The 16,564-nt window shown below is 47.5% G+C and overlaps 1 protein-coding gene across 2 annotated transcripts in view; it reads right to left on the minus strand.

Moving 5' to 3' along the window:
• The window catches only part of LOC309586911 (thiamine transporter 1-like), a gene marked incomplete at its 5' end in the record, with an annotated part of 56,526 nt that overhangs the window by 3,531 nt on the left and 36,431 nt on the right, over positions 1–16,564 (minus strand). Inside the window, 7 exons of one of the 2 annotated variants that reach the window (XM_082304579.1) lie at positions 7,961–8,056; positions 8,893–9,017; positions 9,555–9,694; positions 10,020–10,346; positions 11,368–12,014; positions 13,081–13,210; positions 14,962–15,136. In XM_082304579.1, coding sequence (XP_082160705.1) covers positions 15,051–15,136 — 86 coding nt within the window. In that variant the 3' untranslated portion in view covers positions 7,961–8,056; positions 8,893–9,017; positions 9,555–9,694; ... (2 more) ...; positions 13,081–13,210; positions 14,962–15,050. Of the gene's footprint in view, positions 1–269; positions 463–4,073; positions 4,297–7,450; positions 8,057–8,166; positions 8,359–8,892; positions 9,018–9,554; positions 9,695–10,019; positions 10,347–11,367; positions 12,015–13,080; positions 13,211–14,961; positions 15,137–16,564 lie in introns of those variants that run through there. The other variant, XM_082304580.1, reaches the window with a different exon arrangement.

The following is a 16,564-nucleotide window of genomic DNA, read 5'->3' on the forward strand; positions in this document are numbered from 1 at the left end:
CACTTCACTCCAGCCGTGTTTCTGAAAAACACACCCCTGCCAAGCAGCGCTATCTAGTATTTAGAAATAGTCACTTCAGTGTCATAAGACTTTTGAGCCTGGGCAGACTGCCAGCCAAATATATCTCGGGGCCTCAGTTTCCAACCTGAATCACAACACAAACCCTTGCAACAGATTTCCAAATTCCTGGTAGGCAAGACCATGGAAAATATGCCAGCTTTCACACCAGCTGTAACCTCGAGAGCAATTTACATTAAAAAGATACTCACGTTGCTATTGTGATTAGCAGCATGTAGATAATTCTGAAGACAACATACGATGCGTAGCACACCCAGATGTTGTGAACAGTATCCATGACATATACAGCAGCAGCAATAAGAAAGGAGAACAGGGCAAGTGCCACCTCACCCCACATTGCCCAGGATGTTTTTATGTGACCAACGACAAACACCGCAACAGCTCCTACGAGGGGAAGGAAAGCATAACCGTTAGTTATTACGACTGGAGCAATTTGGAGACTGTGTATTAGAAGCTGTACAGACCCTAACAGCCAAACGTGACTGAAGTAGAGGATGCTCATGTGCACACCTTAGCAGCTCTCCTTCCTGACCTCTCCCTCACCTGGAAACCAGCTGTAAACTCCCACTCACTTTTACAGGAACAGGGGGAAAAAAGAAAAAAAACAAACAGGTCAATGCTGACTGCCTCTGAAGTCCCCTCCCCGGCTTCAGAAGCACAACAGTCCAGCACTCAGACCACTGCCACTCAGTCCTCTGTGCCTGACTGTAGCAGTGTTGTCAATTGGGCTACAGAGAAATGCAAACCCTGGGTCTCAAAAGCACTCAGCTAATTATTTTGTGGTGCTTTAGGGGGTTAGGAGGGAGGAAGGCACTACCCGCTTTGATACACAGCTGTTAGAGCTCTCTCCCAGGAGGCAGAAAAACCTGCATTTACTGTCATCTTCACGCTGGCCTGTAAGAGTAAGAGCAGGGCTCCAAATCCACGTCTCCTGGGATGCAACCTAATCACAAGCTACAATCATGCGTTGTTGATTGTGCACGAACAATCCTTTACAGCCAGAACAGGTTTGTAACTCCTGCTGGATTTTATGAAGGGGGGATGGGGAGAGAAGTCAGGTCACAAGATGGAAAGCGTGTGGTATTTCATGCAAGTCAACAAGCAGACAAGGTGTGTTTTATGTGCTATCACCGTTGTAACTACCGAGAAGCCCAAATACATATTACATTACAAGAAAATTCCCATTTGAAGTAGGGAAACTTCAAAAAAGAAAGACTTCTGCAAACAAGTCAAATAGCAGCCGACATCATAACAACGTTGCTGTACACAGCAAACTAGACAAACAGCATACTGACAAAGGGAGGTTTACAGGAGATCTCTGAAAAACAGGATTGTATTCAGCATTTGACCACTGTACAGAAGTGCTACAGTGCAGCATCTAAGCTCTTTGTAGCCCTCAGCTGGCCTGCTATCTTAGAAATCTTTCAAGCACACGAAGACTCCTTATGTACCATCAGCGTGTACGGGCCTGCAACCCTGTCAGACCTCACGTCCATCTTGCAGACTAGGGAAGAAGGTAGCTGTGCCAAGGGAAAGGAATTTATTTCCCCCCACTAAACTGTTCTTTCCAATGCCTGCTGTGACACCACCCAACGGACATTTTGCTCTTTGAAAGTCTGGCTCCCCCAGTAGCAAAACCCTGAGATGCAAAAAGAAGCCAAGTCCTAGAGCCTTCTTCCTACTGTCTCAGCAATTCTGAAATTTGGGAACAGACATCACTCTCTGGGGATCTCATGGCAACTCATGAAGTTGTATTCCCCCTATGTCTCAAGGTTATAGCAGCCTGACACCTAATTACGACAAGATATACAATCGGTGTCCTGCAATTAGACACCTACAGCTGGTTCAGTGGTTTCACATCCCAACCTGATAAAGGATTGCCACATTCCCAAGCAGGTGCAGGGATGCCGCTTAACAGGCAGTTGACCTCACTAGAAAAAATAGTATTTATCTTGCCCAGGACAGGAAGCTGACAGCCACGTTAGTCACCACGCTCTACTCAAACCCTTCTGCAGGGCAGCACGGGTACAGGCAGGGGTGGCAACAGCATCTTACCTGAAGGTTGCCAAACATTGCTCATAACCGAGCACTGAATGACTAAGAGCCATGAAAATGGCAAATCAGATCTGAGATGCACCAGGAGAGGCATTTCTAGTAAAGGGAGAAAAGCAAAGAGTGTTAACGTTCTTCTACAAGTCTGAGGCCTCACTGAACAAAGCTGAGTGCAGCTCTGGTCATCCCTCTTCAAAAAGACTGCAACTCAAACCAGGCTTGGTACAAAGAGGGGGCAGTAAGATGACAAAGTGAATGAGGAGCTTCACTTTACCAAAGAACAACTAGAAAAGCTTGGCTTCTTTGGCCCAGAGCAAAGAACAGGTATCTATAGATAGGCCAGAATGAGCCAATTTTGTGCTAAAATACAGCCTTGGCATGAAGTCAGAGATAAATAAACTGCTCGTTAATATATTCAAACTGGAAATCGGAAGAAGTTAGAGCATTTGCACTAGTGCCTAGGAAGTCAGGCCACTGGATGCTCATCCTTAACAGGTCCCTTCCAGTTTTGTTATACACTTCAAAACTTTAGTTGAGATTATTACTTCGCTAAACTTCACTTGTTCCAAGCAATGAATCTGTGTCAGCCAGAAGGGTTTTTTGTTCAGGGACAAAGGCTAATTTGCTTTCAGAAAACATCCCCCAAAATCATTCAACCATTTATAAAAATGATACTAGAGGAAAAAAAAATCAAAACGGGAAACAAAAAACTTCAGTTCTGCATGAGTTTAGTGCCAACCACCTTTTCTTCCAATAGGTCCATTGTTCACAGGCCTTCAAAAAAAAAAAAAAAAAAGACCTTGATATCAAAGATGTTCATAATAAGGTTTGAAGAATACTCCTCCTTTTTTTTTTTCTTTTTTTTTTTTAAATCTGCCTACACGTAGCCACGCTATGGGTCTTCTTTCCCTTGATATTGATTCTTCTCCTTCCTGGGACCAAGGCAGGATGGTCAAGGAAGCCAAATCAAACAAGAAATAAGAGTCACAGCATCGTGCCAGAGTGGAGGAACAGTGTATGACTGCATGCTATTAAAGTGCAGGTTTAGCAGACCAAAGACAGTTTAATAGCCAAAGCCTTCAGAATCAAGTTGCCTGCAGTTTCAAACCCAACGAACAACGGGTGGTAGAACAGCTTTTAGAACTACAAAACAGCCACAGCTTCCCACTGAACTCCAAGAGGGGGCTGAGCATCCCCAAGAAAGTACTAAGCCTTCCTTGTTTGTGCACCTTGGTTTCTTTTGCCCCCAAGTAGGTGATGTCCACAGCAGATGGTGGAATGATGACTCCATCAAAGAAAAGGAACATACTGCAGTGACACTTAGAAAGCCTCTGCAAGGCTATGTAAGCTATATTAAAAAGCTATTGTCCTAGTTCTGGTAATGGAACAGCATTAACCAACTTAATAAACAAATGTTCATGCTGACTGACCCTTTCAAGTCTAGCAACTTCTTTCATCTTAATAGCTTTTCTGCTTAACAGCGCTGAAATGACTAAAGGTGGCTCACTGAATGCTGCATGTGTACAGGAAGCCTTCATATGTTCCCTACGCTGCCAGAAAAACAAAAAGCAATAAACCCATAGGACCTTTAGCTTGACTTTGAGCAGTTAAAACAAGCATAACCCCACTGCCATAGTGACAGCCAAGAACACACAGCCAGCCACATGCCTTGAGCCTTCTGCCAAATATTTCAGAACGAAGATGGACTTGGGAGGCTCCTTTAAACACCTACGCACTAGATTACAAGAATCAGGGCTGCAGGCAGCAACGAACTCAACATGAGTACCGTACCCGTGCACATCACTGAAGCCTCACCCCGAATGCCGAGGTTGCCTCTCCTGCATGCACGGGGCAACGCAAGACACTTCCAAAGTGAGGTCTAGTTACCTTGAGGAACACAAAGCATTTCTCACAGCAGAGCAGGAGCTACGCCAGCAGCTTACCTAGCAGCGTTGAGGCCGCCTCCACGGCGCCGTTGTAGATCTCCGTGCTGTGAGAAGGCAGCACTAGCTCCCACAGGCCCTGAGCATAGTTGATGACCTGGAAGTAGCCGCAGGTGGAGAGCGCCCACCACACAGACCAGCAGAGCATGGTCCGGGAAGAGTAGCACTGCAAAAAGTCCCGCCAGAGATCTTTGAGCACCTTTACAATGTCTACTTTCTGCTCCTGCATAGATTGGAGAAGGAAGAGGAGAGAAATGTTAGTCTCTGTTTACAAGTATTCATGCTGCTCCACAAAATTGCCCCTTTCAAGTGGTCTGACCGCTGGTGAGTGACAGTACCACTCTTGGACACAAATCTCCACAGAGTAATGAATAAAAAGCTTCCCCATGCCGCAGTCCCAGCAGCTGGTCTCTGCCCTAACCAGGGCCGTCCCCTCAGGTGCAAAGGGCTCAGTCCCAGGCACCCTCTCGATCTCCGTCGCTCTCAAGCAGAGAGCAATAACTGCTAGATGTTAGAAGTATGACGGGAGCAACTGAAGGGGACCAGGGAGGAGACACAGGAGAACGCGACACGACATCCACTTTGACGAAACAGGATCAGAAGCCAGTCATTGAAATCATAAAGGCAAAAGCATCACCGATGCTTTTAAGTCCTGATCCAAATTGAACCAAATTTGGTAGTGCAGGGAACACGAAAGCCACCAGATGAGTACCTTTCCTCACAATTAAGTCGATTTTCTTTAGTAGTAGCATTCAGGGATTATAAATATTCAAAGAAGCAATATCATTACGCTGCTCTCTACCCCTGTTAATGTTCACCAAGGCTCCGAGAAGGTGAGAGATGTTGCCTGGGGATCTGAAGAGAAACAGAAGCTACTTCTACCAGACACTGCCATCACAAATGGCAGCTCCTGTATATCCAAAGTGCTCTGATAAATGGCGTAGGATAAAAATGAAGCTTTCCCCTCCAAATCTTTCTAGAAAGAGCACCAAAGGGGGCAGACCCATAAAGTGGTTTGCAAAAAATTTGAAAATAGATCAGTTCTAACAACAGGGGATGACGACAAACGAAAATTACTTTTTACACACAGGCTGTTACAGCCCTGTTCCTAACCACTGGATGCCAACAGCAGCAGAGGAAACAAGCACGTCTTTACTTTGTGGACAGAACTGCTGATTACATTTGCTGCATGCACACACCTACAGAGTCTTTGTAGACAGACGAGACCCTTCTCGTGTAAGCCAGAGCAGCGGTTGCTTCATGTGAGATTGGGCAGAGCCCCCGAGGCCCACCCAGCATCTCAAGCCCCTGTGAACTTGGATTCCCTGCAGGGAAACATTCAGCACTGTCACAGGACTGAGCTATTGCACATTGTGCCATCGCACGTCCAGTTTCGGAGTGGTTCCCAGTCAGCAGCAGTAATTTTGGGTTCTTGGCAGTACGCCCTTTCCCTGGGGGAATCATGCACCACGTGCCTGGGAAAGACTGTTCTCCATGAGCAATAAAACTCATTTTAAGGTGTTTCTACTAAAACCCCCAAAGACCATAGCCTAACTCTGTCCTGAACTCCCTTTTTCCCCACCCCTCGAAGTGCCACTGATTTCTGAGCATCTTTATTAAACACCACACAGTCCCGTTGGTGCTTCGCCAATGCCAAAACGCTTGCTCCATGCGTGGACGCCGTGCCCCCGAAGCCCAACAGAACAACTTGGGAAGAGGTCAGCTTGCAGCAATGCAACTTTAGCAACGTAACTCCCACACAGAAACTTTCACATGAAGCTCAAGTTTAGGTGCAGGAAAACCAGGGAAGAGAACTGTCACATCGGCTGCAAAACCTGATTTGGCACATTCAACCCAAGGATGTGCCCCATAAGCTGGAAAGGCCCATCCACCTTTCCACCGCCTGGCGATGCTTCTTCAGTCCAATTATTTTACGCACATAAATGAATGGCTGTAAGAATATGGTTGCCGTTACCTTAGTAAGAAGGACTATCATCACGTGCCAATACTTCTCAGGTTTCAGCACCTGGTATAACCGAACGATAGTTATGCAAGTGTACTTGCTCCTTTTTTAAAATACTCACCATTAGTTTGGAACCACCCTTGCTCTCACAGGCTGGGAGTAAGATACACAAAAGGGATGGATAAGTGATATTAATGCCTTAGTCATTACTGGCACAGAATTTGTCTTAAATACCCTTCAGCGTGCAAGTACAACATAGTTAATACTTTTGCTCACACAAGACTGTGCTGGATGGGGCAGGATTAGGCCCCTGGAATGTTAATACCTTTAATTCCCAGCTGTAGCTGGAAGAAGCTGAAAGCGGCCCCGGATGCTGCCTCCCCTGACCGAGCTAGCCGGGGCTCACTTGCCAAACGAAATACCCATTAGCTGACTAAACCAACAGCCGCGCTCACCTTCTGGCTTGTTCTCACAACGAGCACAACGTCCCCATGACCGAGGAGCAAGGCTGACCTCTCCCCAGGCCCCTGAATCCCCCTGGGGAAACAGCCTCTCCGTAGGCGTGCATCACCGGGAGCAGCGGGGCAGAGACCGGCACAGCAGGCAGCTGCACGCACGCACCGGGCCTCAAGACTGGCGGCTGCCCGCTCGTCACCTCGCGGGGCCCAACACGTCCCGCCGCCGAACAAGGGCACCTGCACGCTCGTTTCCATACAAGCGACGTTGTTAGAGGTTACAGAGCCCGCAAAAGCCACACGTTGGGGCGCTACCTTGGCGCGCTTGTGGGCTGCATTAAGCTGTTATTATGCAAAGGTGTTTCCTGTGATTTACCCGTATTCTGTCCGTCTATAATTAATCAACATCAGCCTGTGAGTGCTCTCCAGGACTACTGCAGTTTCCTTCCAAGATCCTGAGATAAAACCTAATTACTGCACAGTTTATTACTGCACAGCTTGCACAGTGGCTGACGTAACAAGCGTTTTCAAAACGTGAGTGCAGGAAGAATTGTCTGTTTTCTGTAAGTCACAGGGTGCATCCAGAAGCACACACAGAATTCGGACATATGCACAATTTTTAGTGCCCCCAAGATGTCCCTTGCTTTGTACCGTTGAATGGCAATTTGATGCCTGGGGCATTTTAATCACAGCCTCGTGAGACATGCAGAACAACTTCAGAAAAACTAAGGAGCAGCCTACCGTGCTCAATCAGCAAAAGGAAGCCAGGAATAAATTTTTCTGTGCCATAAATAAAGAAGCGGGATAAGTAAAGAGATACTTTTCACTGTTGGATATTACATCTCTGCTGCTGTATAGATACATGCACATACGCATGCACATGTATATACACGTATGCATGCACGACAACCACATCAGTATCACACCTTCTACTTAGGCAAACCCAGGGCACAACTCACCTGTTTCTCCGCTGAATGACACTCCCCGTTTAAGGGAACTTTTGTCTCATCCTCCCAGCCGGGTGCCCTCTGCACGTTGGGGTGATCTTGGACAGCCGATCCATTTTTACAGTCCATGACCTTCATTTCCCAACTGAGCTGCTGACTCGAGACGTGGTGAAAGAAAAGGCTTTTTTGCGGCATTGGCAGGAACCAGGCTGTGCCAAAGGCAATGGATACGCTGGTTAAGGAGATAACGTTCAAGCTGAAGAGGGACCATCCTGCCACCGACACAAGGACCTGCCCAGACACCGAGCCCACCGTGTAGCCCACCAGGGTGGCACTCCGGCAGTAGCTGGTGACCTTCTGGTACAGGTTGATATCGACGATGCTGTAGATGTAGGAGTAATAGGCGATGTCGGTGGCGGTCCCTATCCCGTAGAAGAACTCAAGGAACTGGACGGCCCGCAGCCCCTGGGCGTACAGCAGCATGAACCAGGTGATGATGAGGCTCAGGCCCTGCAGCAGGACCACGGGCTTGTACCGCAGGTAGTCCGTGGCCAGGAACACGGGGAACAGCAGTGCCAGGTAGGAGTAAGTCCACACGGGGTAAATCTCGTTGAATACCTAGAGGGAGGAACAAAAAGACCGTGGTAGCCCCCAGCACCCGCACGCTGCAAGGAAAAGAGCAATACAGCCACCCGGGCGGGGGTGCGAGGGGCCCCGGGCCGCAGTACCTGGGTCTCGGAGAGGTTTTTGTGCGGCCCCAGCAGGTACCGGGTGAGGAAAGGCTCCGAGGGCCGCACGCTGCAGAAGAAGCCGTAGGCGCACAGCAGCCCCGTGGGCAGCGCCCAGCAGCACCCACCGCCGCTGCCGCCGCCAGGCCGGGCGGAGCGCCGCGCCGGCCGGCCCCCCCGCGGCCCCGCCATGCCGGGCTGCGCCGCCGGGGCCGGTGGGGGCGGCGGTGGCCGGCCCGTCCCGGGCCCGTCCCGGGTCACCTCCCGCCGCCGGCTCCCGGCAGGCACCGCCGGCCGCCGGCTCCCCTTAAAGCCCATTCGGCGGCGCACGGGAGGCGGGGCTGCGCGCCGCCCTCCGATTGGGCGAGGCCGGCGACTGCGGCGAGGCCGGCCAATGGGGAGCGGGGGGCGGGAGGGGCTGTGGCGGGAGAGGAGCACGTGTGCGCGGAGGGCGGGCGCGGCGTGGGCTGCAGCGGGGTCAGCGGCGTGGGGGGGCCCGGCGGGGACGGCTGGGAAGGGGGGGCCGCCCTTGGGGTGAGCGCTGCCTTCCTCGCCTGGGCAAAGGGGCGGACGCAGCCCGTGTTACGGGTTGTGATACGCGTTCAAAAGTGACCGCGGAGAGCAAAGGTCACCCCGCAGGCTGCTCTGCCCCCAGAATTCCCCATCTCCCCCGAGGAGCAGGTACAAGCCTCTCCTGAAAACCATCTCAACGAAGAGATCCTTTACCCGCTCTGCTGTGCCGGTGCTTTTTGTCCTGGCACAAATGCATTCAGCTGCTGACCTCTGCCGCTTTCTGCCCTTTAGCAAGATAAGAGCTGGAACCGCTTCTGTGGTTTAATAAAAGCTGCACCCTGTTGTCCGGGCAGAAGAAATATTAGACAAGAGGAGAAAATAAAACTATTACATTCAAAGTAATTATCTAAAGCTTCCCCCAGGACTACTATTCTTACAGCTTTGCCAATTCTTCTCTGAACTATTTGCTGTTCTGCTACTCAATCTATCCCAGATTGTCTATCTACCTACCTGCTTTGCTTTTCCCCGTGCTCCGCTCCCTTGCTCTCCACCACATTGCTACCACTGCTAGGGCCTCCTACTCTATAGGTACAGTTTGTTCTCCAAACTGGCCGATGCCATAGAAAGTTCACACCAGAGGTCAGGCCTCCCACCCGCACAACTGCATATCCTGCCTCCTACCTGGCGTCAATGCTCGAGGAAGCAAACTCAAAGCCCTCAGAAAGCATCTGGCTATACACAGTGGGGTGGGCAAGAACAGGTTCCTCTCAGCCCCAGAACAGATTCCCTGAACCACAGAATTTTATGACTATCTCTATCATCATAGCTTAATAAGCATAGCTACAAAAGGTTTTAGGGCCATAAAATCACTCAGCTCTTTGTAAAATGCAGCTAAACGTTCTGGTCCTCTATCATCTGGCATCAGGGGGTTGCTGCTTTCTGGCTATCGTCTCGGTCCAGCAAAATTTCCTTTCAGTTGTTCCCAGGCTGTTGCTCCTCAGCATCTCCATGTTCTCTTTTGTTTGTAGGTTTTATTAGGGAAAAAAAAAAAAAAAGAAGGAAAAAAGATGACAATTGCCATTTCACTACAATTTAGCTTGAGGCAAAATTCTAAATAGAAAGAGTCAGCTCCCATTAATACTGGCATCCATCTCAACCATTTACAAGAAACTGCTGATCTCTTAAAATAGCACGGTTAGAGTGAAATGAGCTGAGACAATGACTGATAAACAAGTTGCCACGGGGAAGCAAACAGAAACGCACAGTTCCCTCTCACTGAGCTCTAAGCAGCCCCTCTGTTCTGCCGGCACGTGGCTCAGTAGCAGGTAATAAAAGGATACGGCCTGCTAGAATGAGGCGTAGTGCATCTTCTGACCGAGCTGGGTCATCGCTTCACGCCGAGCAGAGGTGGGAGGAAAGAGCAAAGCCTTGGAGTTCCCAGGGCGCGCCCTCCCTAGGGGCAGCAGCTCCCACAGCTTCCAGGCTGCTCACAGGATCTGATGGGCGGCCTTGGTCCTTTCCAAAACAGCAATCCCTAGAGCTGTGCCGCTGGAGCTGAGCTGCTGTTTCCAGAGGATTGGCTGGGGTAGAAGGAGTTACGTCAGCTCAACCCGTTTCCTTGAAGCAATACACAGCCAGTCAGTCAACCTAGAGTTCTCCTCCAAAAACTGCGCAAGGAAAAGAACCTGCAATGTTTAAGTACTCCAGCTTTCCTCAGGGTTTCTTTTGTTCTCAGAAGAACTCACCTTACTTTGTTTTCACAGAATATTTTCTGCCTTTGGAAATAACATAAAATTTTATTTCCTGAATTTTCACTTCTACTTTTCCTTCCCTAGCCTTCCTCCCTATTTTCTCCCTCCATCTCACCACTCTACTAGAAAAAGTAAGGTAAGGTTAAGGGTGTTTGATAGTAAAGAAAAACCTCAAAACTTCCAATATTTTTTCCAAGATGAAAGACATAAGCTGTGAAAAGTAGGGTTTCTCACACTTTCTTCCCTTAATCTTACCTGATCCCTACCTCTCTCAACAAGCACACAACTTTTTTCAGTGGAAAAAAGGAGTAATAAAAAAGTTTAAAAAGAAAGAAATAGGAATAGGGGAAGAATTTCTATCCTTCAACTGTAAATTTTTAAATTCCTAAACCAAAATAACCTTACAATTTATGTTAGAGAGTGATTGGCTTCATCCCAAAGCTCCGTGTTTGTTCATTTCTAGCTTCCCAGACAGGCGATGTGAAGAATGTTTTGAAAATGACTACATTCCACACAGGATGAAACCCTTTTCCAGAGAAAATCAGTCTCTTACCAGAAAGATTTGACCAGTTTGAGTGATTGCTCATATTCTGAACGCTTCCACATAAATAATATTACGTGGAAATAATTATAAAATCTTCCAAGACCGTAACAGTCAGCGCAAGCCTGCCAGAGAGGCACCACCTGCACGCGCGTGACCTGAAGCGAATGAGCGACTGTTGCAGCACGGACGCACGGTGTGACGGCTGCCCTTTACAGACGCAGCCCTGGCTTGTGCATCTCCTGAACCTACCCCAGCGAGTGACATTTTCTGCAACAACATAGCTCACGTAGTAGTTACCGGACAAAACCCTTCTGTGCTGGGTTACTCGACCACTCAGAACTGCCTTCAGAGCGTACGAGTTTCCTCAAACCGTTTCTTTATCAGAAGCCTCACCTTCGTACAACTCGGGGCTGTCGTACACTAGAAGGCTTGCTTGCTGGCCAAGGGACACGCTGGCTGTGTTTTCCTGCTCCTCTGTTGCAAAAGGGAAGCTTGAGATCTGTCTGTACCTGCCCAGAACTCTTCAGATTTTCAGCTCAATCTCAGAAATTGCTGCTGGCACTTTGGAAGAAAAGGATCACACCAAGCCCTTCAGCAGGGCACCGTTGCTGCTTTCGTTAGTGCTAATGACTGAGAATCCCTTTTTGTGTGAATCTAGGGTGGAATCACCCCTAGAGGATGCTTGATTCAGCATGAGATCCAAGCAACTCATCTAAACGCATGCTTCAGTCTCAGAGTCAACACGTTAAGGTCACATCTTATCCACGCCATAAACTCTGATAGGTTTCACCCCAAAATGCGCCAGAGGGAAGTATTGTTAACCAATTCTGGTCTGCAGTTTGTTGTGGAGGGATTTATAAAATATACACACAAGAAAAGTTCTCAAAGTCTTGCCAAGCTGCTTGGAGAAAAGCTTCTGTAAGTTAAAAACTTTCTGCACTCTCGTGAAGCCGTTCTTCTGTCGGTATGCGCGAGCACTCGGATGGTACAAATACCCAGAAACTCTCCAGAAGGAGGGAGTAAAACAGACTTGTCTTTTGCTGAGCGTGGAAGGAACAAAGGCACATAAACGTGAGAAAAGGCAGCAACTGATTTCTTTGTTTTTATGACTGTGGCTGTTATAATTAATTTGGGGAAGTAGACTCTATTAACTCGTATATATGTTGAAATGCAACAGAAGTAGGGAGAACAAAAAAAGCCAAATTATTTCTGAAATTAAGCATGATTAGTTTAGAAGAGAGCCTATAGATTGTAGCTATCTGTAAGAACAGAAGACTGGATACAACCTTAAAGGTCTGTGTCTTCTAGTTCCCCCTCTGACTGATCCTTTGATAGTCTGGGGGCTCTGAACAGGAGACTTACAAATACTATGCGGCCATGAAGGGTTAATTTAAAAGCTCTGGCATTAATTACTTTATTCAGCTAGTATGCCTTCATTTCTGTTACTTCCCGTTCTCCTAGGGTTTGTTCCAGACTTTTAAGATGTCACATGTTGAGTAAATATGAACCCAAAGTCAAGAACATAGGCTCGTCCTGCAAGCACAGAGCGGGTGTTTCCCTGGCATCAAAACCAACAGAACAAAGTAATTTCACCGGAGGGAAGAATACAGTCTTTTCCCATATCAGGACGTCAAATAGTAAATTATTATTTTTAAAAACGCCTTAAGAAAAACAACAGAATTGACTCAGCTTCTTAATCCTTTCTTCTTAATTCCTTTAACATTCCTTCCCCTCTTCAAAAAATCAATATGCATAAATTCTGCTAGGATATTCTTTGAATGCCACACCTTTTTTGGAGCCATTCTGGCTTTTTGAGAGCAAGAAAACTCTCAGGGGTGCGTTGTATCTTTGTATTTTAGAGAGGTGAAGGGAGCGTCAGCAGTCATTGTCATAAATACAGTACTATAATCTGATCAGTTGCCCTTGATCTGTAAGAAGAGGTCCCTTGCTAAAAGAATGCAACAGCTCTTCTCTGTAGCATGGACGGAGCGTATTTGCTGCTTCTATTTTACTATACATAATCTGGAAGTCCGAGACATTTTGGTATTGTAGTTCAACACAAATTCATCTTATTTTTCATTTTTCTGAACCTTCACTGCTTTTTACCTGTAGTTCATGCCTTGATGTCCACACGTTCCACCATGTATCTCCTCCAGTGCTGCCGTCATCACCTCTAGTCCTATACATGCTAGATCTTGCGTTCAACAAGACTGGTAAACCAAGAATGTCCTGAAAGCTGTGCAAGGGGAGGAAGAAAGCGGCACTGCAGTTTAGTGGAACACAGCTGACAGAGAAGCTGGTGTAAAATCCAAGCTATCAAGACCTGCAGAAGCCTTAGGACAAACAGCAGCCATCTCTCCAAAGTAGAGGAGTCGTTAGGAGGCGGGTTGCTATTCAAAAGCCTCTGGCAGAGAACTTCCCTTATCCTCCACACACCGTAGCAGGCTCTACATTTGACACGATGCAGGCTGAAGCATACAGTTGTTGGAAATAAGGCATTTATGGTTGAATTTGTGGACTCGCTTGCCACAGGATATCAGATTAACTCTTGGTGTAAAATGGATCATGTTGTACAGCACAATACGTTACCACTATGTCCATAACATTTAAAAACTATTTTGCAGTCAGCTACGTGGGAAAAAAAATGGAAAAGTCACTTAAGTCTGCTACAACTGGAGACACCGGAGGACAGATTTTCATGGGAAGTGCTAAAAGAGCGTACAATAGCAGGTGTTACAAAGAAAAGCAAGCAGTGGATCAAGTAGCCTTAGAAGAAACATATCCCGTACTTTTATTAAATGTAGAAGCACATAGGTTGGTCTGAATTAGTTGGTGCTTTTAGAAGTATCTAGGTCACAGTGGGCTTAACGTAGTATTGTTTCCATTAGGAATGGTGTTACAGATGTGCCCAGGAACCCTGAGAATGATTCCATCGCCTGTTATGGAGAGTGCTGTACAAACATTCAAGAAGATGGAGTACCTACCTGGAGGAGATTATCGTAATTAAAGCATGATGCAAGCACTGGGTGTAACAAACAGATGGAGAACGGGGCACAGCAACGATAGGAAAGTGTAGGTGGATAAACTGGTTATGATGTACAGCTAGCATGAATAAACATAACAAAACAAAATACAGGAGCGAGAGCAAGAAGAGGAATAGTCAATGATGATTAAGTGGAATGACCGACTCATACAAAACAGCAGTTGGTCACCCCAGGACAGCGTTGCATCTCGTTTCTATGGTGCTAAATAGTAACATATTAATAAACAGTCTTCCCGAGCACATCTGTGGCCATGGGCACAGCCTTTACATTCCTCGTTCAGGTATGTGTCCAAAAGATCTTTTCCTGCCCTGACAGATACCCCCTGAGCATCACCCCTTGTGGGGTTGCGAGCCCTCGTTTTGCCCCTTAGCACGGCCCTAAAATTCTGATCAGCCCACCAGCGTTCCTGGCTGTTTCAGGGGGTGCTGGAGGGTGCTCAAAAGGCTGGGTATTTGTCTGGAGTCCTGACCAGATTCCTACTTGATGCTTTTTCTGTAGAGTTCTCCTGGCACTTCACATGGACATACTTCTGCCATGCATGCTCACTGATGTCTCTAATATGTAAAGTGCCCCAAAGCCCAGATTCACCTTTGCATCTACTTTGCTGCACAGCTCAGGAGGTTTCTGAGAGAGTGAGCACAGAAACATGATCTGCGTTGACTTTAATCCATGGGTAATATACAGCTTTATGTCTCCATTGCTATGCTAGTGGTGTGGAGGGTACCACCCAGTTTGCAAACTCCTGGAAACCCTGGTGAAGGTGAGCTGGTTTAGCTTCAGTCCAGCCACCTCTGCAGTACAAGCATTACGATCAGAACTGCCAGCAGAAAAAAAACCGGCAAAAATGGAGGTTACATCTACTCTATAAGCAAGTGGCATGCCTACTGATTCATATAAGCCTGCCTGAATCAGCTTTAGACTTTACAGAGCAGTCTGTACAAACCTGTCTGAATACTGAGCTAATGCGTCAGGGTCTGAAGAAACTACTGCGGTGCTGCTGTCAGTAGCTGTTTTAGAGCTGCTCAACTGTCTTTACACGTCCTTCCACCTCACTTCCAATCCAAGTGCAGACACAACCAGTTTCACAACTTCTGCTTGACGGAGTACAGCCACCACCTCTGGAAAGCAAAAGGAAACACTTAGTGGCACCTCATGAGAAAAGCATGGGGCTTCACGCACGGCCATCCCTATGCTATTGGCATCGGCAGACGGTCAGCTTTGGGCGCCCCGAGGCCTCCTGGAAACTGGAACGAGCGTTAGAGGGCAGCAACTCCATTATAACGCTGTTTGAGGCTAAAAGCAGTTAACTTTGGACCCTTGGATCAAAAGGCCAGTGTGAAAGCATCCACCCAGATTTGTGAGTGAAGAAATTATTGGCCAGATATGCATACTCTGAACTCTGGCACCACGCTTCTCCCTCAGCCCGGAAGAGCTTGTGTTTGCTAACCTTCATGCTGTGATACGCATCTTTCTTCTTTAGTTTGAGAGAACTGCAGGAACTCTTGCTCCCCTTGTGTATTTTGCAAATAACTTCAGCATACACAGGATTTCATTCCATAGTGTGTAAAAGGTGGTGCAAGACTGACTGTTTTAACTACAAATTTCCCAAAGCCTCGGCAGATTCAATCTAAGCTGGTTGCTTCATGAAATCGATAAAGGTCTTCGTTTTCCAGTCATCTACAGGCTCACTAAACATTGCTTACCTTCCATTTGGCAGATCCGTACAGATATGTTTTCACATCTTCTTTGCTGTAAACATGGACGAAGAATTTAACCCTCCATTTGCAATTGGAAATACTTTGTGTACTTGGCCTGGCTGGGACGGAGTTAATTTTCTTCAAAGCAGCCTGTCTAGTGCTGTGCTTTGAATTTGTGACTAAAACAGTCTTGATAACACACCGATATTTTAGCTATTCCTGAACAATGTTTGCACAGCACCAAGGCCTTTTCTTTTTCCCACCAGCGAGCAGGCTGGGGGTGGGATAGCCAAAGGGATATCCCATAGCATACAACATTGTGCTCGGTGGTAAAAGCTGGAGGAAAGGAGGAGGAGGAAGGGGGGATGTTCAGAGTTATGGTGTTTGTCTTCCCAAGTAACTCTTACATGTGCCAAGGCCCTGCTTGCTAGATGTGGCTGAACACCTGCCTGTCGATGGGAAGTGGTAAATAAATTCCTTACTTGGCTTGCACATGCAGCTTTGCTTCACTTATTAAACTGCCTTTGTATCAACCCAAGTTTTTCTTGCTTTTGCCCTTCCCATTCTCTCCCCCAGCCTGCTAGGTGGGGGAGCAAGCGAGGGACGAGCAGCGAGCCTCCGCTGCCAGCTGGGGTCAAGCCACCACAGTCATTTTTGGTGCCCAACATGGGGCAAGAGGACTTAAGAGATAACAGCATCTAATCAGAGCATGCTAGGTGGAATTTACAGCTGTTAATGGGCAGGGTCCTGTGCTTGCTTGCCTGACTGTGTATTAGAGCCTGGTGCTGGTTAGTGGCCATTTTGGACTTTTGCTGTTGATTGCAGCACTTATCATCTTACTCTGCTGTG

The sequence above is a fragment of the Platalea leucorodia genome (assembly GCF_965183815.1).
Source record: "Platalea leucorodia genome assembly, chromosome: 2".
Classification (NCBI taxonomy): domain Eukaryota; kingdom Metazoa; phylum Chordata; class Aves; order Pelecaniformes; family Threskiornithidae; genus Platalea; species Platalea leucorodia.